Source organism: Parambassis ranga, chromosome 14, assembly GCF_900634625.1.
Source record: "Parambassis ranga chromosome 14, fParRan2.1, whole genome shotgun sequence".
Taxonomy (NCBI): Eukaryota; Metazoa; Chordata; class Actinopteri; family Ambassidae; genus Parambassis; species Parambassis ranga.
The window spans coordinates 152,825-175,532 of record NC_041034.1 but is presented as its reverse complement, the minus strand read 5'-3'; the positions used below and the strand labels follow the sequence as shown (position 1 = coordinate 175,532).

The following is a 22,708-nucleotide window of genomic DNA, read 5'->3' as shown; positions in this document are numbered from 1 at the left end:
AATAATTATTGTGAATTTGTTCACAAACTGCAGACAATAAATAATGCAATAAAAAGCTGCATGTGTGAAACTGATGTGCTTTGGGTTTCTGCTTAGTGAAACTGGTGCAGACTGCCGGCTCCTGTCAGATGTGTTGATGTCCCTGGTGACTCTGAAACCTGGTTCTAAGCTTTGTGTCAGCAATAGAATAAAGTGACATTTGCTGGCACACCTGTCCTTAAGGTGTGAAGACTAAAGCAGCATAGAAGACACTACAAACCCAATCATGATCAATAGACAGCAATCATTAACTGCTAAATGTGTGACTCACCTGAACAGGTGAGTTGTCTGTCACATGGGGACATGGTGAGCTACTAGTCAGTTCTGGATGGAATAACCAACGTGTGTGATGGTTAATAATCTGTTGTTAGTCTCTGTGGACTTCAACCTGAAACACTAAAACTCTCTCTCTCTCCTTCAGTCTTTGTTGCTTTGTTGCTTGGTTCTCCACACAGCTGCAGATGAACATGGAAGACAGCTCTAAGGTAAACTGATTAGAATTCTTTAATCGAGTGTTGGTCCGGCTGTAAATTACCGTCTCATTGAAATAGGACAAATGAGCCGTTTGTGTCGTGGGACTGAGGTCATGCTTCATGTTGTGAGAAGGCACCAGTTTTGATTTTTCATGACATCAGCAGTGTGAAAATAAAACCTGTGAGAAGTACTCACCCTCTCCTACATGTCCTCCCAGACTTCAGTTTGCAGTGGATGAAGGCAACCAACAGCCAAACTAAATGTTTTGCTCCACTTCTGTTTGCTTCTTCCAAGGTCATTGAAGCTGGAGGCAGAGTGCAGCCAAGCAGAGCCGCCCTGCTAACTGTGAAATGTCTCAGATTGCAAATCAGAATCAGAAACACTTTATTAATCCCAGGGCGTTTAGATTCTGAATGAAAATGCCTGAAACATGTTTCAACAAGATTCATGTGGTCTTCACCTAGTTAGAACCTAAACCTGATCAAAGAGAACTTCTAGGTTATGCCTGAAACATGACTGAAGGTCTTTCTGTTAATGAGCGGTCCAGGTCTGCCAGCTAATACTTCCGATTATTATATTCTTTTAACTGTGAAGAACTGACCCATGATCGGTTAAACACAACCTGAGCACTGACCTACAGACAACACACCTGCCAAACTGCCAAACTCCTAGGTGTACACCGGACACCGCTGGAGGAGGTCAACCAGCACAGATGTGTCCTGCTGCAGTAGGTGTGTTGTACAAGAGTAACTGAAGAGTAACAGTGTTGGAAACACTAGTAGTTAAAGAACTACAGTGCTGCTTCAACGACCCAAGACATCTATTGATTGACAGATCAGAGTGCTTGGTGAACGATGTTCAAATGTGATTAGTTGATAGTGCTCACACCAAACACAGAACCAGATGCTACATCTTTGTTAAGTGATGGGATTACAGCGTTCTGGGTCACTATGACACTTTAATTAATGACTGATGTTGATCATTAACAGAGGCTGCATGTCACTGTGTGTCTGTCTCTGAAGACCGGCCCCATGGAATCAACAAGGCCATTCAGTGATAAGACAGATTGTTTTTCATTCATGTACCTGGCTCAGTCTGTCTCTCTGTCCATCAGAGTCATGAAGAGGCTCAGGGACACGTAGCAGACAGACCTGACCTGGCGATGGAAAAAAACAGGAAGAATAAACACCCAGGAGCACAGAGTCGAGAGTCAGACATGATTTACACCATTGAAGACGTCCCACCATGGTACCTGTGCATTCTGCTGGGGCTACAGGTATGACTAAGTTTAGGCTTGGATTACTGTGTTTGGCCTGGGATTACAAAACTCAGACTGGGTTCAGTGTTATTACACTTGGACTAGGATTAGACTGGGATAACAGGGATAATTGGGCTTCAGTTGTTTGTAAAGAATATCTCTAAAGCACAGGGATGGGTTAATAATTCAAACGCTGATTTGTCCGCAGCATTACCTGACATGTTTCAGTGGCACTGTAGCGGTGCCTTTTCTTCTGGCCGAGGCCATGTGTGTTGGTCAAGACCAAAACACCATCAGTCAACTGATAGGAACTATTTTCACTACGGTTGGAATCACGACTTTGATCCAGACCACTGTGGGAATCAGGTGAGTCTGAGGGAGTCTGACCACACGCCCCCGTGTGTTGGTGAGCCTGAGAGATTGACAGGTGTCCCTGTGTGTTTAGACTTCCTCTGTTTCAGGCAAGTGCTTTTGCTTTCCTGATTCCTGCTCAGGCCATCCTCAGTCTGGACCGGTGGAAGTGTCCCAGTGAGGGTGAGACTGTTATATCATTTTTATAAATAAACAACATGATGATAATAGTAATGTCATTTTCTGGTTTTCCTCTGCAGGCGAGATCTATGGTAACTGGAGCCTTCCACTGAACACCTCGCATATCTGGCAGCCTCGCATCAGAGAGGTACGAACTTCTCTCATAAGTGTACTCACCACCTGTGGCACACAGATAAAGTATGCAAACACCAGCAGCCATATTTTTGTCTCTGAGGGACTGAACCTGATCAGATCCAGTTCGGATCATTCTGCCTGAAGCTTCCTGTTTGTTGTTTGTAGGTTCAAGGAGCCATCATTGTGTCCAGTCTGGTGGAGCTTGTGATTGGACTGTGTGGGTTACCAGGCTTGATGTTGGAATACATCGGCCCCCTCACCATCACACCAACAGTCTCACTGATTGGCCTGTCTGTCTTCACCACTGCTGGAGACAGAGCTGGGTCCCACTGGGGCCTGTCAGCACTGTGAGACACCTGTCTGTCTTAGCACACCTTTCTGCCTGGACACATCTCACTGTCTGTCTCTCTCCCTCCCTCTCTCTCTCTCTCCCTCCCTCCCTCTCTCTCTCTCTCTCCCTCCCTCTCTCTCTCTCTCTCCCTCCCTCTGTCTCTCTCTCTCCCTCCCTCTGTCTGTCTCTCTCCCTCCCTCTGTCTCTCTCTCTCCCTCCCTCTGTCTGTCTCTCTCCCTCCCGCTGTCTCTCTCTCTCCCTCTGTCACTCTGTCTCTGTCTCCCTCTCTCTCTCCCTCTGTGTTTCTCTCTGTCTCCCTCCCTCTGTCTGTCTCGCTCTCTCTCTGTCTCCCTCCCCCTCTCTCTCTGTCTCTCTCCCTCCCTCTGTCTGTCTCTCTCCCTCCCGCTGTCTCTCTCTCTCCCTCCCTCTGTCTGTCTCTCTCCCTCCCTCTGTCTGTCTCTCTCCCTCTGTCACTCTGTCTCTCTCTCTGTCTCCCTCTCTCTCCCTGTTTCTCTCTCCCTCTGTCTCCCTCCCTCTCTGTCTCTCTGTCTCTGTCTCCCTCCCTCTCTGTCTCTCTGTCTCTGTCTCCCTCTCTCTCCCTCTGTGTTTCTCTCTGTCTCTGTCTCTCTCTCTGTCTCCCTCTCTCTCTCCCTGTTTCTCTCTCCCTCTGTCTCCCTCCCTCTCTGTCTCTGTCTCCCACTCTCTCTCCCTCTGTCTCCCTCCCTCTCTGTCTCTCTCCCTCTGTCCCCCTCTCTCTCTCCCTCTGTGTTTCTCTCTCCCTCTGTCTCCCTCCCTCTCTCTCTCCCTCTGTCTCTCTGTCTCCCTCTCTCTCTCTCCCTCTATGTCTGTCTCTGTCTCCCTCTCTCTCTCTCTGTCTCTCCGTCTCTGTCTCCCTCCGTCTCTCTCTCTCCCTCCCGCTGTCTGTCTCTCTCCCTCCCTCTGTCTCTCTCTGTCTCTCTCCCTCTATGTCTGTCTCTGTCTCTCTCTCTCTCTCTCTCTGTCTCCCTCTCTCTCTGTCTCTGTCTGTCTCTCCGTCTCTGTCTCCCTCCCTCTCTCTCTCTCTCTGCAGGTGCATTTTGCTGATCGTCCTTTTTGCCCAGTACCTAAGAGCGACATCACTTCCAGTTCCTGTTTACAGCAGAAAGAAAGGACTGACATCCACCAGAGTCCAAGTCTTCAAAATGTTTCCTGTAAATAAAAACACAGCAAGTGGTGATGTCAGTTACAAAGTCAGCTAGTGATATCAATTGATTTTTCGAAAACATTCTCAGATCATCCTCGCCATCATGTTGGTTTGGCTTGTCTGCTACATCCTCACGCTGACTAACCTGCTACCGACTGACCCCAATCGCTATGGACACAAGGGTCGGACAGATGCCCGCGGAGACATAATGAATTCATCTCCCTGGTTCAGGGTGCCTTACCCCTGTAAGTCAAGCAATATCAGCCAATCACAGGTCGTTAAATCCAAATTCAGTTCAATTCAAATGTATTCATACAGCTCATTTTACAATCAGGACTGTCTCAAAGCACTTCATGCTACCTGTGACTGAGGCCATGTCAACAAGTGACTGTATCTATACCTGACTTCTCTACACTCTACAGTTTGGACTAGTTATACACCTTGCTAAACAGAAAGGGTGTGGTCTGGTCTTAAAGGCGAAGATTGGTAACTGGTTCCATAATAGCGGTGCCTGATAGCTGAAAGCTCGTCCTCCCATTCTACTGTGATGAATCCTAGGAACTACAAGTAAACCTGCACTCAGATATCTGAGTGTCCTATTAGGAACATATGGTACAATCAGGTCCTGCAGATACAATGGAGCAAGTCCATGAAGAGCCTTGTAGGTTAGAAGAAGGATCTTGAAGTGTATTGTTGAGTCCACTGGGAGCCAGTGAAGAGACGCTAGAACAGGAGAGATGTGATCCCTTTGGCTGCTTCCTGTCAGAACTCTAGCTGCTGCTTCTGGACCACCTGTTCATGCAGTGATGTGGACATCCAGACAATGGTGAGCTGCAGTAGTCCAGTCTTGAAGTGACAAAAGCCTGGATGAGTTTTTCAGCATTACTCTAAGAGAGGATGCTCCTGATCTTAGCAATATTACGCAGGTGAAACAAGGCAGTCTGAGAGACCTGTTTAATATGAGAGATAAACCGCATGTCCTGATCAAAGATAACTCCGAGGTTCCTCACAGTCGGACTGGAGGCCAAACTGATGCTGTCCAGAGAGAAAATATTATATGTGATAATCTAGATCTGAGATGTTTGGGTCCAAAAACAATGACCTCAGTCAAATTCAAATTCATAAAACTTTATATGTCCCCAGATGGCAAAGCAAACAAGTGCTAAAAAATTGACAACATTTAGAACATTAGTTTCATTTTAGTTCATCTGTATTATTATTAAGTTACTGTGGGAACACTGTCCTCAGTGGGAATATTAACAACAGTCATTGTCATTGGCTGTCAAACCTCTCATTAAAACCCTTGACTTTGACCCAGGAATAAGAAAAAAGTCAGCGATCAATGGTCATAAACCGTCCTAGTAGACCTACTGTAAGTGCACAGGTGGTGACAGTGGTGAGGGTTGTGACAAAGATGAGACTGAAGATGAAGATAGAATTTAATTCCTGTCCTTACCTTTGCTTTCCCATAGGCCAGTGGGGGTTACCGGTCATAACGGTTGCTGGGGTGTTGGGGATGCTAAGTGCGACGCTAGCAGGTATCGTGGAATCAATCGGAGATTATTACGCTTGTGCTCGTCTGTCTGGAGCCACACACCCACCGGTCCATGCCATTAACAGGTGAGACAGGGAGTAATCTTACCAGGTGGGTCATGTTTATGGGTTCATTTGTGTGTTTATTTCAGGGGGATCTTCACAGAGGGGGTCTGCTGCATCATTGCTGGGCTTTTAGGGACAGGAAATGGCTCCACCTCCTCCAGTCCAAATATAGGTGTTCTGGGCATTACTAAGGTAACTGAGTCTACCTGTGTGTGACAGTCATGATATGTGGTCTGTTCTGTTTGTGGTGGCGATGTTTGAATTATTGACCCTGTGTGCAGGTGGGCAGCAGACGGGTGGTGCAGTATGGAGCAGGCATCATGTTGTTGCTGGGATCAGTTGGGAAGTTCACAGCTCTGTTCGCCTCACTGCCAGATCCAATCCTTGGAGGGATGTTCTGCACACTGTTTGGTGAGTCCAAAGTCCCTTATCAGAATCTTTTGGTTTTGTTTTGTTGCTCCTATGTCTCTTGAAACGGACCAATAGGTGGATGAAGCAAAATCTTTCACCATCTACAACAACTTACATGTGTATTGAATGTCCACTGTCCAGAGGCCGGTTACCATGACAAAAATATGTAGCAGCATCATATTAAACACATAAACACAGGTGTGTTGGGGTTTCTCAGGTATGATCACGGCTGTGGGTCTGTCTAACCTGCAGCTGGTTGATTTGAACTCGTCCAGAAATCTTTTTGTTCTTGGGTTCTCGATGTTCTTCGGTCTGACGCTTCCGACATACTTGGACACACACCCTAACTCTATCAGCACAGGTGAGTCTATTTATGTCTGTGTGTTATTAAGCTCATAGGTAATCATGTGCTCCTGTACATTTGACAGACGTAGATCTACAGGTCAGTTCTCTGTGTTCAGGTCTTGCTGAGCTGGATCAGATTCTGACGGTTCTTCTGTCCACTGAGATGTTTGTTGGAGGTTTTCTCGCTTTTTGTCTTGACAACACAATACCAGGTAACTCACAAAACGCACACGTTTTATTCAGGACATTAGTATCAAACAGCTGCAGGTTGTGTGTGATAAACACTTTTGCCTGAGGGGGCGCTATCAGTCAGAACAGCTAACTAACAGATCAGTCAATACAAACACAGCAGCTGTTGTCTCTTTTATCTCCAGGCACAAGAGAAGAGCGGGGGCTAGTTGAGTGGAGTTCCTCTTCCTCCTCTATTTCTTCCTCCTCCTCTTATGACCTCCCTCTTGGGATGGGAGTGATCAGACAGACTCAGTGGCTCAGACGGTTTCCCATCAGCCCGTCCTTCACAGGTTTCAGGGCGTCAGAGGGCCCACTGCCTCCTGAACAGGAGGAGGATGATGGGGGAGCTGCTGACACCCATTGTCCCAGCACGAAGGTGTGACTGTGATGTCATCAGTCACATGACACCTGATGGCGGCTGCAGTGTTCACGGGTGATTGATTTTTTTTTTCACTGATTAAGACTTGCTGTAATCAGAGAGCTGCAACACATAAATACAAACTGCTGCTTCAGGGGGAGGACCTCAGTGCATTGTGGGAAGTCCTGCTGCAACTTTGGTCTAAAGCATTTTAAATGAGACACGTTTTTGAATATTACACAGAAAAGATGAAAAAGACCGAAAGAGAAAAACAAATCTGTAAGAATAATGAAACTAATTAGAACATTTGAAAGAATAAAGTGAAATTAAATCCATGATGTTAACATTTTCATCTTTACATAGTGATGTAGATGCTTAAAATACTAAGCTGTTCTCATTGGAAAAACTCAGTGCAACCTCTGTTACTATGATAACCAAAAAAACACACTCAAGGCTATACAACATCACAAAATCTGATAACACAACATTTATTTCTAACGAGTGAGACGCGACAATTTCAACTGCAAAATATTATTTTTAATTTAATAAAGATAATTCTGTTGCAAGTGAATAGATGTCACTTATATAAACGTGTTGATCGATTGCTTCATACGATGCCACACACACACAATAAAATGTTTTAGAAAATCAGAAAATCAGTGAAAGCGTCTGTCCTCGAAACAAACTCGCGTCCTTTCTTCGAGTATGATAAATGTTTCAATTTGTAAACTTCAAGAACAAAATCTGTAAAAAGCATCTTGTGTACACAAATTGATCAAATACCTAAAAAACTTACGTAAAACAATGTGCAAAGAATACAAATATACAGAAAATCAGTTATCAATAAATACAGTGACAACGTTCAGCCTCACTCTGAATATTTCAGCATTTAAAATTTTGGTGTTTTCTTCTGTCAGTCTATGCAAAAGTGGCGTTACAGGGCTGTGGGTGTGATGTCATCACTGGGCTGTTTGAGTGATGTTATCACGGTGATGGGAAGGTAAGTGGGGCTGTACAGAGAGGACACGGCTACTGGTGTCTGACAGGGCAGCACTGTGAGGACAGTGGGCTTAGTGCTGCCCACCTGGAAAACAGCTGGAGGGGGGATCATCGTGGCAGGGGTGGGGTTACTGCTGTGCACCGGGAGCACAGTGGTGTTGGAGGTTGACCTAGCTGCAGGTAGCAACACCTGGATGAACTGACCGGTTTCTGGATCCAGCAGCGTCTTCCTCTGAGGCTGTGGAGGCATGTCCACATAAAAGCACCGGCCACTTTTGTGATCTAACATCAACTGACTAGGGACAGGGACACTGAGGAGGGCTGCAGGTGCTGCAGCAGAACCAGTGATGTCAACAAGGAAGTCACCCCCCACCTGTGTAGGACAGAAACCCTGAACATTCCATAGAAACGACTGCAGCTGAAGTTGCTGCTGTTTTTGCACTTGCTGCATGTGCAGCTCCTGTGATGTTGGTCTCACTGAGCTGCTGAGTCCCTTCTGGTGTCCTGTAGTTTGGGCATGCTGGTCGGAGTAGTTTCCCGCTGACTTCTTGTGGTTCTCCTTGGAGCTCTTCAGCAGGTGGAGGCTGGCAGCTGGGTGCTGCAGCTGGCTATGAATGTTGTTTTGGGGGTTGTGGATGTAGCTGACCTTCCCGGGGTGTGAATGAAGGGTGTTAAAGCAAGGGTAAAGGATCTGCTGGGATGAGACAGCGACTGAGTGGGGGGACATCTGTGAGATGGAGCTCTGTTCCTGGGCAGAGAGATGAGGCTGTGTCCCCTGGAGTGGAGGAGGGGGAGGCTGGATGAAGACAGCAGAGGGGATGGAAGTCACAGGGCTTTCTGATTGGCTGAGCTTTGACAGGTTACTGCCCGTAGGTAGGATCGAGGGCGGCATGACTGACCCGGTGATATCATCACCTTCATCTCTGCTAATGATTGGCTGGCTTCCTTGTCTCTGCTGTATGATTGGACAAGTAAACACGTCGACTGGTTTCCAGTTGCATGATTGCCTGACATGATTGCCTGACTTGGCAACATGGCTTTTGACCCCCACAGCCTGCTGGTATGTGGGGGGAGGGCTGTCCTCCTGGCTTATCATCTTGATGCCTGTTGGCCTATTGTTTTCAGGCTTTGCTGTTGTTGTTGTTGCAGATGTTGTGGTTGTGGGTGTGAAGGAGAGGCTGTAGGTGTTTTTCACTACACTCCTCATGTCTCTCACGACATGAACTGGCGCTTTAAACACGCCTGGCTTCCCCCCCTGCTGCTCTGCAGCTGGAGCGAGAACAGGTTCAGGTTTATTCTTCAACTGAGGCGTTTTACTGCCAGTCTGCTCCACCTGCATCTTCTTAGACAGAATGTTTTTAATGATACAGGATGCCATCTTGGTTTTGGTTTCATCTAGAGACAAAGATTTCTGAAGACGGCGCGAGTTTCCACCAACCAGGAGCCCTGAAACCACAAAATCCTCATCAGACCTGTTGTCTGAGTTCAGCAGAATGTCTTTGTTGTCCGGTGCCACTCTAACAGCCACATAGTAAGGTGCTGTGCAGCCAGACAACGTGCTTGCTCGTCTTAAAACAATGCATGCTGGTTAGAAATTGTGAGTGTCATCGTGTCACATGACTTTAAAACTTTGTGAGAGCAAAGTGTAGTGTAGTGGCGCTACAGTCTCTCTGGCTGCATGCAATGAAACACCTCTGTGATGTCACAACTTTTTTCTGATTGGCTGAAGGTTTCACTGACACAGAGGATGTGTTTTTATTCCAAGAGCTGCAAAACAATAAACTGGTTACTTGTCACAGCTCATTGAATGTGATCCTCCTAATGGTGGATCATTAATGGCAACTACAGAGGAGAGGTGGAGCTTACACACCAATACAATACAAAAATACCTTGACTGGCCCCTGTTACAAGGCCCCTGTAGACCCTGTAGTTGTCACCATCATTGCCGGTCGTTGAGTGTGTGTGGAAGGAGGCAGGCATACTGTGTTGCCGTAGTAACACATCAGGACGGTGACAGGCTGTGGAACAAAGGAGTTCATTTGCTGAAAGATCTTTACTAAGGACTCCCCTTTCAGCAGGGCCGTCCTTCAGTATCTCCTGAACAGGAAGACAAACAGACAGTCAGAACCTGGCAGACAGAGACACACAGACAGACAGACGGGTGTTCACCTGGTCCGTGACATTATCAGTGTCCTTCTTCCTCAACTGAATCTGGCGTTTAGGGACCATCTTCAGCCCCTCCCCCTCCTGTCCTTTCATCTGGATATCAGGTAACAAAGACAATTTTAATCATTAAAACCCTAACTTGTCAGTCAGATCTTACAGTGAAAGTTACCTGTGTTTCCATGGCAACGTCAACACATTCAAACCCACTCTCAGGATCAGACTCTTCATCTGATTGGAGAATGACCGAGGGAGAGAAGTGGAGGGAGAGATCTTCCTCTGACCAATCACTGATGCTCCCCCCGTCCTCTTCTTCCTCTTCCTCATTGCAACAGGTGGAACTGATGTCCAGGTAATCTGCCTCATTTGTACCCACACAGGTGAACTCAGAGATTTTCTCTGCAGAAACTCCTGAACTTGGCGGATGGATTTGGGACTCGCAGTGATGTTGTGGCAGCACATCAACTTCAGGGCAACGGTGAGCACTGAGGAAGACCTCCCTCCCTTCTCTTCCTCCTCTGGTTATTCTACTGCTCATTATTTTGTTGTCTGTCTGTCTCTGGAGGAACCATTAACCCTGCAGTTATTAAAACAACAGAAGGACACCAGCTGAGGAATAAGCACAAATCCTCATACTAGCCACCTCTGGTATGATCCACACTCTGCTTCACAGAAAGAGACATCTTAGACTTTCAGTAATTTACTCGTTTACTCCAGATATTCCAAAGAAGTCAAAATAAATCTGTTAGAGAGCAAAACCTGTTTTAGAGCCTGGAGGTTAAACAGGTTCTAACTTAAAACAGAAACATTTGTATTTGCACATTGCAGGGTTAAAAATTGCTGTTCTTACCTCAGATCTCTCAGGATCAGGATTTGTACAGACTTGGTCCAGACTTCTTAAGGAGATCCTGGTTCTGATTGGTCAGAGTCCAGGCTGGGGACTGTTTCTCTAGTTGTTGAGTGTTTGGTTTCAAAGTGAAAGACTGTTTCACACCACTGAGATTTCACAGGCGTTTTCAGTCTTTCTGCTCCATCGGACCCGGTTCAGAAAAGGTTCTGGTCCCAAAATGGTTGGTAAGTTTAAACTTTGTTCAACACCAGCACAGTGTTGGCTTGACTGACGCCGCCTATCCTAGAAGAGAGAGAGGGAGAGTGAGGTTGAGTGTTGCTGAGAGAGACAGATAAACAGAATGCCGGTGTCAGACTGCAGGTTTCTATTTTTGGAGGTGACTGACAGATGAGGCTGCAGCTCTCTTTCTGTTTATCTAAACCTCGCTCACCCTTAGTGAGCGACTAAAACACATAACTATACACAAGTGTATCTCCAATAAGAGAGCTGAACAGATGCTGCACACAGACACAGACCGTTTAATGAGCACACACAAGGCATTTCACCAAACAGGACTGTTGTGAAAGTGTTTCCTGGTTATTGAGAAGATTGAAGCGAGGCATCTGGACTTGAAGAGTTTTGTTGGAGACATTCGCTGCTGGTGGGGAAACACGGTTTATATGTGGTACTGACCTGACATTGTTGACAGGAGGCTGAGATCATGGCGTCCATCATGTATGCCCACTGATGGTCCAAAGAAGGTTCAACCTGGACCTTCAAGCTTCATTACAGCAGAACTGAACATGAAGGAAGGAACAGCTGACCACTCATCAGTGTACACAGCAGAGATGCTTGAAATCTTCACAGCTTTGCTATGGTTAGAACAGAATCAGCGAAAAAATGGCAATATTATCTTCAGACTCATTATCAGCTCTTGTTTCCATTTATCAGTTCAGATCATCGCAGACCACATCTGCCTGATGAAATGAAACATTATTCAGATTGAATTACTCAGGATCAACAGGATGGTTTATGTTGATTCCATTGGGGTATTGAGGGAAATGTAATCACAGACTTACTGAATAAACAGGCCCTCGAGCAAACAGGATAAAGAAATAGCTTACAGTGGAAGAGAGGTTAAAGCAATAATCCGGAATAAAATGATGGCAGCTTGGCAGAAACACTAGGACGAAGAGAAGAAAGGACATCATCTATATCAAATGAAGCAGAAAATGGGGGAAATAAAATCAGTAGTGAACTTACAGTTCTATGAAGACTGAGAATAAACAAGATTAAAACAATGTATTTAAGGGAAGCATCTAACAGGGTTATGTTGCAAAAGCATTAAAGAAGTGTGCTGAATCCTAACAACGTACTCAGTGAGGGAGAGAGATTCCATCTGTTGTTTTTATTTTTAAAGTAAACTGGACTGTTAAAGGACTGTTGGTGTGTTATGATTATTATTATTACGTGTTATTAAGTTATCTAAGGGAAACAGGTATAGCTTAAAGAAGGCTCACACTCCGGTATAGTAGCCAATAGGTGGCGGTAATGCACCTGAGTGTAGGACGCCACCCGCCATTAAACTAAAAGAAGAAGCAGCAGCAGCAGCACCGGGAGCTCTGTCTGCAGGTCGTGCTCTTTCTGCTGCCGCGCTGTCCATATAAGATGCGTGGATTTGGGATCACAGGTTCGCAGGTAAAGTCACGCGTGGCGTTGTGGTTTTGTCTTTGTGTTTTGATAAGGTCTGAACGCGTTACATTCGTTCTCGGGTTGGTGAATCTATGGTTTTAGCCGCTGGGTCTCGGTCCCTTTAAATCTGGTCTCGGGTCAGTTTTTATTTAAAGACGTTTTCATACTATCAGACTCATTTCAGTTCGTTTTCCCTTCTCCTCTCTGAAGGCTGTTAGCCTACATGCTAACAGCTAGCATCAGCGCGACATCTGGTTTACGGCAAAGAGCTGATCAGACCGGAAGCGGAAGAAGGAGGAAAGTGCGCACAAGAAAATCAGCTCGTTGGCGACTGATCGATATCAGAGACAAACATTCTACACATTTCTGATCAGAGGAGGACGGACATGAGCCGCGCAGGCGCAGAAATGAGAATAATGTTCAGTCCGGGGCGAGTGCAGCTGGTTCAGGTAAAGCTAACAGCCGCACAGCAGCCGGTCCTCCAGCCCGATGTGTTTAAATAGGCCGATTGTGATTAATCTTCATTGAAAGCACGGCGCCGCTGATCGGTTTAATGAAGTTAACTGGGATGAAGGACCTGACGGTCACGTGTTTAGGTTTGTTCTGCAGCCAGGTCACTATTGACTGAAAGTATTTTAGGACTAGTTAATAATGTTATATATATCTGACCAGTGATACACTGGTACACTGCATGTTCCGCCGCTGGCTGTCACGGTGGTGTCCAGAAAACAACGTGGCCTTTATAGGTAACTGGGAAACCTTCTGGGGGAAACCTGGTCTGACCCGGGGTGGTGCAGCTCTGATTTCTAGCAACATAGCCAAGTTTATTAGACCAACCTGGCAACCCAGGGTGGAGGCCAGGAGGAGGCAGGGTGGAGGCCAGGAGGCAGGGTGGCTGTCCTACACACCTCTCTGCTACTTCTGGAGGACTGCCGCCCCCTGTTAAACACATAAAAAATACAAGAAACACTAAGCTCACTGCCTCGCTCTCTGCCTGTCTGCCTCTCTGCCCGCCTCACTCTCTGCCCGTCTGACTCTCTGCCTGTCTGACTCTCAGCCCGCCTCACTCTCTGCCTGTCTGCCTCTCTGCCTGTCTGCCTCTCTGCCTGTCTGCCTCTCTGCCTCTCTGCCTGTCTGCCTCTCTGCCTGTCTGCCTGTCTGCCTCTCTGCCTGTCTGCCTCTCTGCCTGTCTGCCTCTCTGCCTGTCTGCCTCTCTGCCTGTCTGCCTCTCTGCCTGTCTGACTCTCAGTTTTCCTTGTTGTAGTGTATCGTCCGCCTGCTGCTGCTTATTCAGAGTTCCTGCTGGAGTTTTCAGACTTCGTATCAAGTTTAGCGTTCAGCACAGATTAAGTCATTGTAGTGGGTGACTTGAACATTCATATGGACGTCGACTCTGACAGTCTGAAAACTGCCTTTAACTCACTCTTAGGTTGAGTTGGGTTCTGCTAGTAATTGAACCCACACACTGTCACAATCACACCATGGTTTTCACTAGGCTTAGAACCTGAGAACTTGCTAGTGTGGTTCACAGTATTTGTATACTCTGTGTAATCTAGGAGGAGGTGCCGGTCTCAGGCCTGAGGGTCCTTGTGACTGGGGCAACAGGACTTCTGGGTCGAGCAGTCTGCAGAGAGTTTCAGACCAATGGCTGGTTGGTTATCGGGACTGGATACAGGAGAGCCAGGCCCCGCCTCCTCCACTGTGACCTCACAGATGAAGACGCCATCAGAGCGCTATTGCACGAGCACAAGGTAAAACTCAGTGTATTGTAGACTTTGCTACAAAAACTACTACAGACTTGTAGCGTGCCAAGTGAATAGACATTTCTACCAGAGCTCCTATGAAATCTTATGTATTGTAAACCTGGCTGTTGCTTTGAATCTGAAATCTTGATTACTAAGTGTTTGATAAAGCCTCTACAATCTTACATAAGGGTCTGAAAGAGTACAGAGAATGTAGGTTATACCACAAACTCCACAGCTAACTCAGAAGTGGATGCTAATTCTCAAACCATGGTGCTACAAAAGATGTTGGTGCAATACCAGCTTTGACTCATTTGACTCCTTACACTAATCACTGGACGGCATAGATCACATTGCTTTTGGTTTCCAGTGGGAGTGTTGTCCTCTGGGTGGACCAGTGTCTGTCTTAGTGTTGTCATGGGTTTGAAATAGACCGGGAAGTGGTGGTTATTAAAAGTCCTCCAGAGGTTCTCAGATACTCCTGAAACATATGAGATGAAGGTATTCTCTGTCTTAGTGACTGAGCTCCTCCACCACATGTAAACCATGCCCCCCCCAAACAGTTAGAACTGATGAAGCTGATGGAGGAGCAGAGGAACGTCTTCAAGAGGACTCTGCAAGCCCGAGCGCCTTGCTTCAATCGTCTGTACGAATATGACCTGGATGACTGAGAATCTTCATCCAAGGAAGAATTAATTGAACATTTAATTTGTTGGGTGGCCCGAGTGTTTCTTCTTCAAATGTTTATTCATTGCATTACTTCATTGTACTGCTGACAACAACATGTTAACAAAACCCAACAGTCTTCAAAGCACCTTGTAGTTATCAGCTTACTTAAAGTACTGCCATATGTTTGACTCCTTCGGCCTTTGAAAACTTATAGAGACTTGCTTATCCGACACCACACCAGACCAGTGTTCAATGGTGCAAACCCCAAAACAACCCGATATGGTTTTTGGGTTAACCATTTGTCTTGTCCCTCATGTTGACAACATTGTGTTTGAATGTTACTGTCTTTGTCTCAGCCTGACGTGATAATCCACTGTGCAGCAGAGAGGCGTCCAGATGTTGTGGAGAGACACACAGAAGCAGCTGTTAATCTGAATGTGCATGCAACAAGCACACTCGCCAAGGAGGCAGGTACGTCATCACATGATGCCCTTTGTGTGTCTGTCTGTTGCCTTACTTGGGTTGTGTTTACATAGATAAAGGGGTAATGGGTAACAAAGCACAATTTTGTGTACCCAAAAATCAAAGCCGTGAGTAATTAGATGATTCATTTTTGCGTTCCACAGTACCTACGTACTAGAAAAACCCACTTGACTTGAATGTTTATTATTTTTAGAATTTAATTGTATATTTCTAACCTGTTTCTGGAATGCAAGCAGTTTCCCCCTGGGATTAATAAAGTATTTGTGACTATGAAGGAAGGTGCAGAGTTGTTGGTGTTGAAATTAGCTAACAAAGTTTTATTCTGCAAAGATTTTCCTCCATTTCCTGTTTCAGTTTATTTAAAGCTTCATGTATCAGTGCTACCTGCAGCAACTTCTCTTTACATTAGGTGAATTCAGTGTGTGCATTCACACAAACAGGAACCATGCTGCTTCTTATTTATCAATGGCAAACATGTGTGATTAATGTGTGTGTCTCCAGCTACCTGTGGAGCGCTATTCCTCTACATCAGCACTGACTACGTGTTTGACGGCAGGAATCCTCCGTATGGCGAAGACGACTGTCCAAATCCTCTCAATGTCTATGGACGAAGCAAACTTGAGGGGGAGAGAGAGACATTGCGTCACTGTCCAGGTACCTGTCTCACTGTCACTTACCTGTCTAAGTTTCACTTGTCTGTTTGGCAAAGACACTGTCCTGGCCTGTTTATCCTCAGACCAGTCTGTCTCTCAGGTGCCCTGGTGTTGCGGGTGCCTGTTCTGTTTGGAGAGGTGGAATCAGTGACGGAGAGTGCTGTGACATCTCTGTGGCTGAAGGTCCAGGAGGCAGCTGAGGAGAGCTGCACCCTGGATCACTGCCAGCAGAGATTCCCCACCGACACACGAGATGTTGCCGTTGTCTGCAGGAAACTGTCCGAGAGGGCAAGACAGGTCTGTCTCACCATTTGTGCTCCTGTCCTGTTGGTCTCCCCATCTGTCCTTCAGTCTCACTAATTGTCTATCCGTCTGCCTTCCAGGACCCATCCATCAGAGGAGTCTTTCATTTCTCAGGTAAAGAACAGATGACCAAATACGAGATGGCTGTTGCTATCGCTCAGGCCTTCAACTTACCGTCCAGCCACCTCATACCTGTAAGTTTCTCTGTATTCACAGTAATCCATAGCATATTTATCTGTCATTACCAGCAGTAAATACAACGTACCTTTGTTTGTATTTATATAGATTACATTAGATTAACATATATATCTAAATGTTACATATGTACACATATAATTGCTTGAAAGGAAGTGGGGAGACGTAGAACGTATTTATTCCACCACCAATTCATTCCTGAAAAAAATCACATGGTTGCAACCCTAACCCCAATTATTGCTTATTATACATAGTATTCAATTCAGTTCAATTTTAATTATATAGTGCTTTTTACAATTCAAGGCTCAAGGTTCTTTACAGAAACCTAGAGTATTGGGGCAGATTAGGTGCATATACCAGGGGGATCTTGTAGCTTATGATACAAGCACCAAATTTGGCATGAAGTATGTCTTGGACCAATATCATCCCTTCTCCCCACTTGGGGAGGTCAGTGTAGGGCACTAACTGTGAAGTCATTGTGAAAGCATTTTTAGACATTTCTGATGCTGTTAATTACGCCATCGCTGTCGCAAATTAAATGAGCCGATGTCTGCCGGCTACACAAACTACGTTGTTAGCAGTTATAATTTGCTAGAATTCCAATGCTTTGTCCATTTTTAATGATTAAAGAGTCAAAACATACATATTCTGACAGAAATCCAATTCTACATTAACAATTTCAAAAGGGCTGAGTTGTAATACTGCTAGCCATTTTTATGAAATGCCCAATTCATGGCCTAGAGTTGGTCAAAAGTTTGACTGGTACAGTGCAGACAGTATTTTCTGTGTTGTAGTCGCCCTATAGAGTTCAGATTAACACAAAAGCACAACCAGGGCACACTGGTGACATCGCTGCTGTGAGTCTCAGCGAGGGGTTCAGTGTCAGCTAGTAGTCTAACCATCGTAGTTGTAGTTTAGTGTCTAATAAAAACAGTTTCCCTCTGGGATTATTCAAGTACCTAACCCTATCTAACCCTAACCCAAACCAAATATTGTGTTTTCAGTCTGCCTGGTGGCCATTTTGATTTGTCACGTGCCTAACAGGCATTTTTTTAAAAAGAGGAGGTTCTGATGCACATTTGTGCCACATTTGGCGCTTGTATCACAAAATGTAAAGATCCTTACACTAATCTGCTCCACTAGAGCCCAAACCCCCTTAAAGGTAGACAGTGTCAGGAAAAACTCCTTTTAACAGGATGAAACCTTGAACAGGACCCAGCACATAAGGAGAACCTTCCTGCTGACATGCAGTGCCGCATGAAAACGTATGCAGGTAGACATTGGATTTGTCAGAAGGCTGGATGCCATTCAACTTGTCGAAATGGTTGGAGAGAGAAAGAGGGGGAGGGAGAGACACACAACTATGAGAAACACTGGGCATACAGTTAGTGCCATGGAGTGATGGATTATACAGAGGCCTGTTGAGAAGAGAGGAGGGGAGAATTAGAAGAGGAGAGGAAGTGGGGGATGGAGATGGTGGTGGTGTTGAGGAGGTGGAGGAATGTACTATTCTTGAGCCCACTGGGAGCCAGTGAAGAGACGCTAGAACAGCAGAGATATGATCCTTTGGCTGCTTCCTGTCAGGACTCTAGCTGCTGCTCCTGGATCCGCTGCAGGCAATGTACTATTTATTTTTTTTAAAAAAAGAATATTGTAAGCACTCTACATCTTTCTAAACCCTGCTGCCAGTGAGGTCACCATGTGTGCATATAAGCTGGGTGTTATGTTGAGCCCGGTAACAACCATTTTTTTCCAAGGTTCGAGCCAATGACCACGGCCATTCGCCGTTCTCCTTGGTCCATAACCAGGGTTCTTAATTCAATAGAAAAACAGCCGAACACCACTAACACAGAGAATTAAAAACCAACACGCAACCATACATGTGTGTTTAGTAGGTCTAGTAGATGAAGATTAAGGTTAAGAAACCTTTATTAGTCCCACAATGGGGAAATTGCATTTTTGCAACGGCATACAGACAGCAAGGGATAAGGTAGGAAAAGATATAAACATTCTAAAATAGACTCAATCAAAAAAACAGTTTACATATTAACAGTTATTGCACAGGTGAGTGGAGGTAGAAGTGGTAGTACTGATATTTATTATGTCCGTCTGTCTGCCCCTGCAGCTGACAGAGCAGCCAGCAGAGTCGGCGCTCCGTCCAGTGAACAGTCGGTTAAACTGTTCCCGGCTAGAACTGCTGAATCTGAGTGTCGAACCACGACCCTTCACTTCTGCCATTGTTGACTGTCTGTGGCCATTCACACCTGACAAACGCTGGAGACAGACAGTCTTCCACTGAGACACAGACAGGTGGACAAATATACCTACAGTGTAAGCATAACGGATACAGTGTTTGATCTGCAGGTTCCCATACTGACAATGTTTATGTCGATGATTGTGTAAACGCTAAAATCGCAGCACAGAGTGTAACTCACTCCGTTTAAAGACCAACTGTTTCAATTGTGTGTGTGTGTGTGTGTGTGTGTATATATATATTGTATTGACTGAAATGGTGTCATGAAAACATACATAATAAAAATCAGTCAAAGGAAATTGTCTATGAACTATGGTGTCCCACAAAAAATGTGAAGACGGTAAAAGAAATGTCAGCTGAGTATTAAACATCTGAAACACTACAGTGGATTGTTTTCATATGATGAAAAGTAGAATAAGCCATTTCTCTGCAGGGCTGGTGGTCAGATCCATCAGATGCAGGTCTTCCAGTCGGTCTCCATAGGTGAAGGGCAGCATGGTGTGTTTGGACGCGTCAGGACTCAGCATCTTCTTCACAGGGTTATGGGTCCTTTCTTCTCTTGCTCTGAACATTTTTAACGAGCTTTCAGGAGGAAGACATGAGGACCTGGAGACTTTCAGCAGCTCAGCCTTCACCTCCTCTGCAGACAGTTGGCTGACTCCAGAGTGTCGACCACAGAGACTCTACGGCCCAGAACGTCCCCCGTCACGCCTGTCAACATCACTGATGTTTTTATTTGATGTACATAGAGCTGGTGGAGGATTTCTGTAGGCACAACTATTCCTGCCCTACACCAGTCAACATCCAGACTGGACATTGAGATAGTGGCCTCTTGTACCTGGGTGTTCATCTGAACAAGAAACTGGGATTCTTTTTTTCTGTTGTTTTTATATACCCTCCACTGTTTCTGTGGGTGAACATGGCCATTGTTTTTCTTGAGTGAATCTTCCTGGCTAGAGCACAACCAGGACACATGAGGAGCAGGAGATGAATGCAAATGACATGTATGCATGTATTTAGCAATCTCTCTCTTCACACCCTCCTCAGTTTTACTGGTGTCAAGTGGAGTATCAACTACAGTTAGACTCCCTCTTTCCTTCTGAAACTCTGATGTTAGTAAGGAGGATGGCAGCTAAGACTGAAAACCTTTTTTTACAGAGTGCTTCCTGTCACTTGCTTCCTGAATCTAGTTTTCCAAACAAAGCCTTGTCTGGACCAATCTGAACCCAATAATTATAGACCTATATCTAAACTGCCTTTTATAGCTAAAATCCTTGAGAAGGTGATAACTGGGCAGCTCACTGACTTTGTGCACAGAAATATTTTGTTTGACAAGTTTCAGTCCAGTTTTAAAAAGAAACTGCCCAACTAAGTGTCTCATATGACATACTGGTAGCTGATGCTTTTAAAAATGTGTTTTATCACTTTTGTGCTGATGATATCCAGTTGTATTGTTCTTTTAAAGACACAGTTAGACCGGTTACAAGAACTGATAAATTGTGTCTCTTGTATCAAAAACAGAAACTCAGTGTTGTGTTCCTGTCATCACTCCTAGGTTCTCTGGGCATGTCAGTTTAGTCAAGTCTAAGGAATCTTAGAGTGATGTTGGATCTATGTCCCTTGATGGCCACTCAAAACAACTTGTAAAGAACTGTTGTTTTTTTTCAACTTAGAAATATCTCAAAATGATAATTATCCACGCTTTTATCTCGTCTCGTTTAGATTACTGCAGTTCACGTTTTACTTGTTTTAACAAATCTGGATTTAAACATCTGCAATTGACTTTAACAGGATTAGACGGTCACACATTACTCCGATTTTATTTTCTTTCCAGTGGCTCCCCATTAAATTCAGAATTGATTTTAAAATGTTAACCCTAACATTCAGAGCTAAATGGGCAAGCCTCATCACAGACATGCTGGTGTGTTACTCCCCTGGACACGCTCTTCGATCCTCCTGCCAACACCTTCTTAAGGTTCCAAAAACCTGCCTTAAAACAGGGAGACCGATCCTTTCAGGCAGTGGCTCCCAGACTCTGGAACGCCCTGCCCCTCTCTATCCGTGTGGCTGACTGTTGATTCTTTTATATGGCAGCTGAAAACACTTTTATTTAGCAAGCTTTTAGTTGACTGGGTTTTTATTGTATTTAATGTTTATTGTTGTTCTTATTTTTTAACCCTCAGGCGTCACTCTAAATTACTACCCTTTTGTGTCATTCGTGGACAAAAACGTCACTTCCAAAAAAAATTAACAAATGAATATTTTTTCTTACTTTTTTCTGCATAAATATGTTAAACAACTTCAGCTCTGCTCAAAACTACCAAACATTAAATCATTTTGAGGAATGTAACCCTTTAAATGCCAGTTTGATTACTTGATGTCACAGTAATTTTTTTATGAAGAAAACACAGAAAATGAGATATTTTTCACAAAACAAAAGTTAGGTGGCCGAGGCATTATATTTATATCTGTCATGGATATGACAAAGATTAGCCAAAATATTGAGTTTGATGCATTATTAGTTTTTGTGTAGCAGCAGTTTAAAATGGTATTTTCCACTTAGGTCCCATCAACTCCTATTATAATACCACATTTGTTACAATCATAGCTATAACAACATATAACCGTGCATTTCTTAATGTAAAAAAATTTAAATTGGAATTCTAAAATGTGTCTAGAGAGAGTCTTTGTGAAGAAATTGTGCCATATGCACCAACACAGATAAAATGGTGGCCAGGTAAAGAGGCAAAAATTACCCTAATGGACAAAAAAGTCCCCAATGACGCCCAAGGGTTAATATGTTATTTTGGTTTTAACTGCACTTTGTGATCCTATCTGTGAAAGGTGCTATATAAATAGTTGACTTTATTTATTAGTTCTTATAAAATATTAATACATTATAAAGGAGCAGTAAAACTATAAAGTGTGCATGTGCAGAGGCGTATGCAGCCTGTTTCAGTTCTCTGCACTGTTCTACTTTTTCCTACTTTTTGTTGTTTTTACCATTTTGTACAGCTGTAGTTTTTTAGCAACCTAATTTATCATGTTAGTTTGGAGTGTTCTTGTTGGCTTTTTCACAGTGGAGTTGCTCTTTTTGCTCTGTCCCCGAGGTCGTCGCGTAGCAACACCGCTTTGTTTACACCAGGCTTGATGGTGTGTCAGGGCCTACAAGGCCTGCTCTGCTGGCCAAGCATGATCAAAATGTTTTCATTTTTCTTCTCTATGACCTGTTCTATTTAAGTCATGGTATGTCCATATAATTAGTTGAGATGCTTCCAGTGTTGTATATTATGGTAGAGTTTTTATCCAATCATATTTCAAAGACGAGATATTGTCTAATGGGTCCAGAAAGTGCATATTAGTTTAGGGCACTTCCAGGAATATTTCTCCCAAAGCTTGTCTGCAAATGTGAACTTTCTCCCTAAGCGCAAAAGTGTAGGGGCCTTCCGGGAATATTTCTCCCTGAGCGATTCCGCAAACGTGATCTTTCTCCCTTCTTCCACGTTCAAGAAGAAGATATTAATATCTAATGTGTCCAGAAAGTGCATGTTTCTCCCTAACTGTGTTCAAAAAGGAGATATTAATCTCTGATCTGTCCAGAAAATGTATTTTTCTCCCTAGTTTCTGCCACATATTAAATACTGAAATCACCCCCACCCCCAATCCAAGATGGCAGCCAAGTCTGTAGGATGACAATGCTAGTCATCAACCATCACCTGTGCTTACTGATCTCTGGCTACTGGACTGCTTGTGGGCCTTCAGGCAGAGGCCTGCTTGCTAGCCTCCTGTTAGCCTTCAATCATTGGCCTGCCTGCTAGCCTTTGGCCTTCA

At 44.7% G+C, this 22,708-nt stretch overlaps 3 protein-coding genes across 4 annotated transcripts; 2 read left to right on the top strand and 1 right to left on the bottom strand.

Annotated features, from left to right (window-relative positions):
• Positions 1–324: 324 nt before the first annotated feature.
• On the top strand, positions 325–7,339 carry slc23a1 (solute carrier family 23 member 1). The gene is made up of 14 exons (XM_028421894.1): positions 325–524; positions 1,628–1,789; positions 1,980–2,137; positions 2,217–2,305; positions 2,383–2,450; positions 2,603–2,784; positions 3,838–3,958; positions 4,040–4,196; positions 5,424–5,571; positions 5,637–5,742; positions 5,832–5,961; positions 6,179–6,322; positions 6,423–6,518; positions 6,681–7,339. The coding sequence occupies exons 1-14, from the start codon at positions 501–503 to the stop codon at positions 6,917–6,919; spliced, it is 1,824 nt and encodes a 607-aa protein (XP_028277695.1). The 5' UTR covers positions 325–500; the 3' UTR covers positions 6,920–7,339.
• An 82-nt stretch (positions 7,340–7,421) lies between these two features.
• Positions 7,422–11,224, bottom strand: LOC114446345 (uncharacterized). The gene is made up of 5 exons (XM_028421893.1): positions 10,908–11,224; positions 10,230–10,634; positions 10,064–10,153; positions 9,784–9,991; positions 7,422–9,340 (listed from the first exon to the last, which is right to left on the bottom strand). Exons 2-5 carry the CDS (start codon positions 10,593–10,595, stop codon positions 7,830–7,832), a joined length of 2,175 nt encoding a protein of 724 aa, XP_028277694.1. The 5' UTR covers positions 10,596–10,634; positions 10,908–11,224; the 3' UTR covers positions 7,422–7,829.
• Positions 11,225–12,482: 1,258 nt separating this feature from the next.
• Positions 12,483–19,176, top strand: mat2b (methionine adenosyltransferase 2 non-catalytic beta subunit methionine). 2 transcript variants are annotated; one of them, XM_028422336.1, is made up of 7 exons: positions 12,483–12,584; positions 14,135–14,329; positions 15,346–15,460; positions 15,974–16,126; positions 16,226–16,422; positions 16,509–16,622; positions 18,749–19,176. In XM_028422336.1, the coding sequence occupies exons 1-7, from the start codon at positions 12,555–12,557 to the stop codon at positions 18,920–18,922; spliced, it is 978 nt and encodes a 325-aa protein (XP_028278137.1). In that variant the 5' UTR covers positions 12,483–12,554; the 3' UTR covers positions 18,923–19,176. The 2 variants fall into 2 exon arrangements, with proteins under 2 accessions (XP_028278137.1, XP_028278136.1); XM_028422335.1 differs by lacking the exon at positions 12,483–12,584 and adding an exon at positions 12,761–13,027.
• The last annotated feature ends 3,532 nt before the right edge of the window (positions 19,177–22,708 follow it).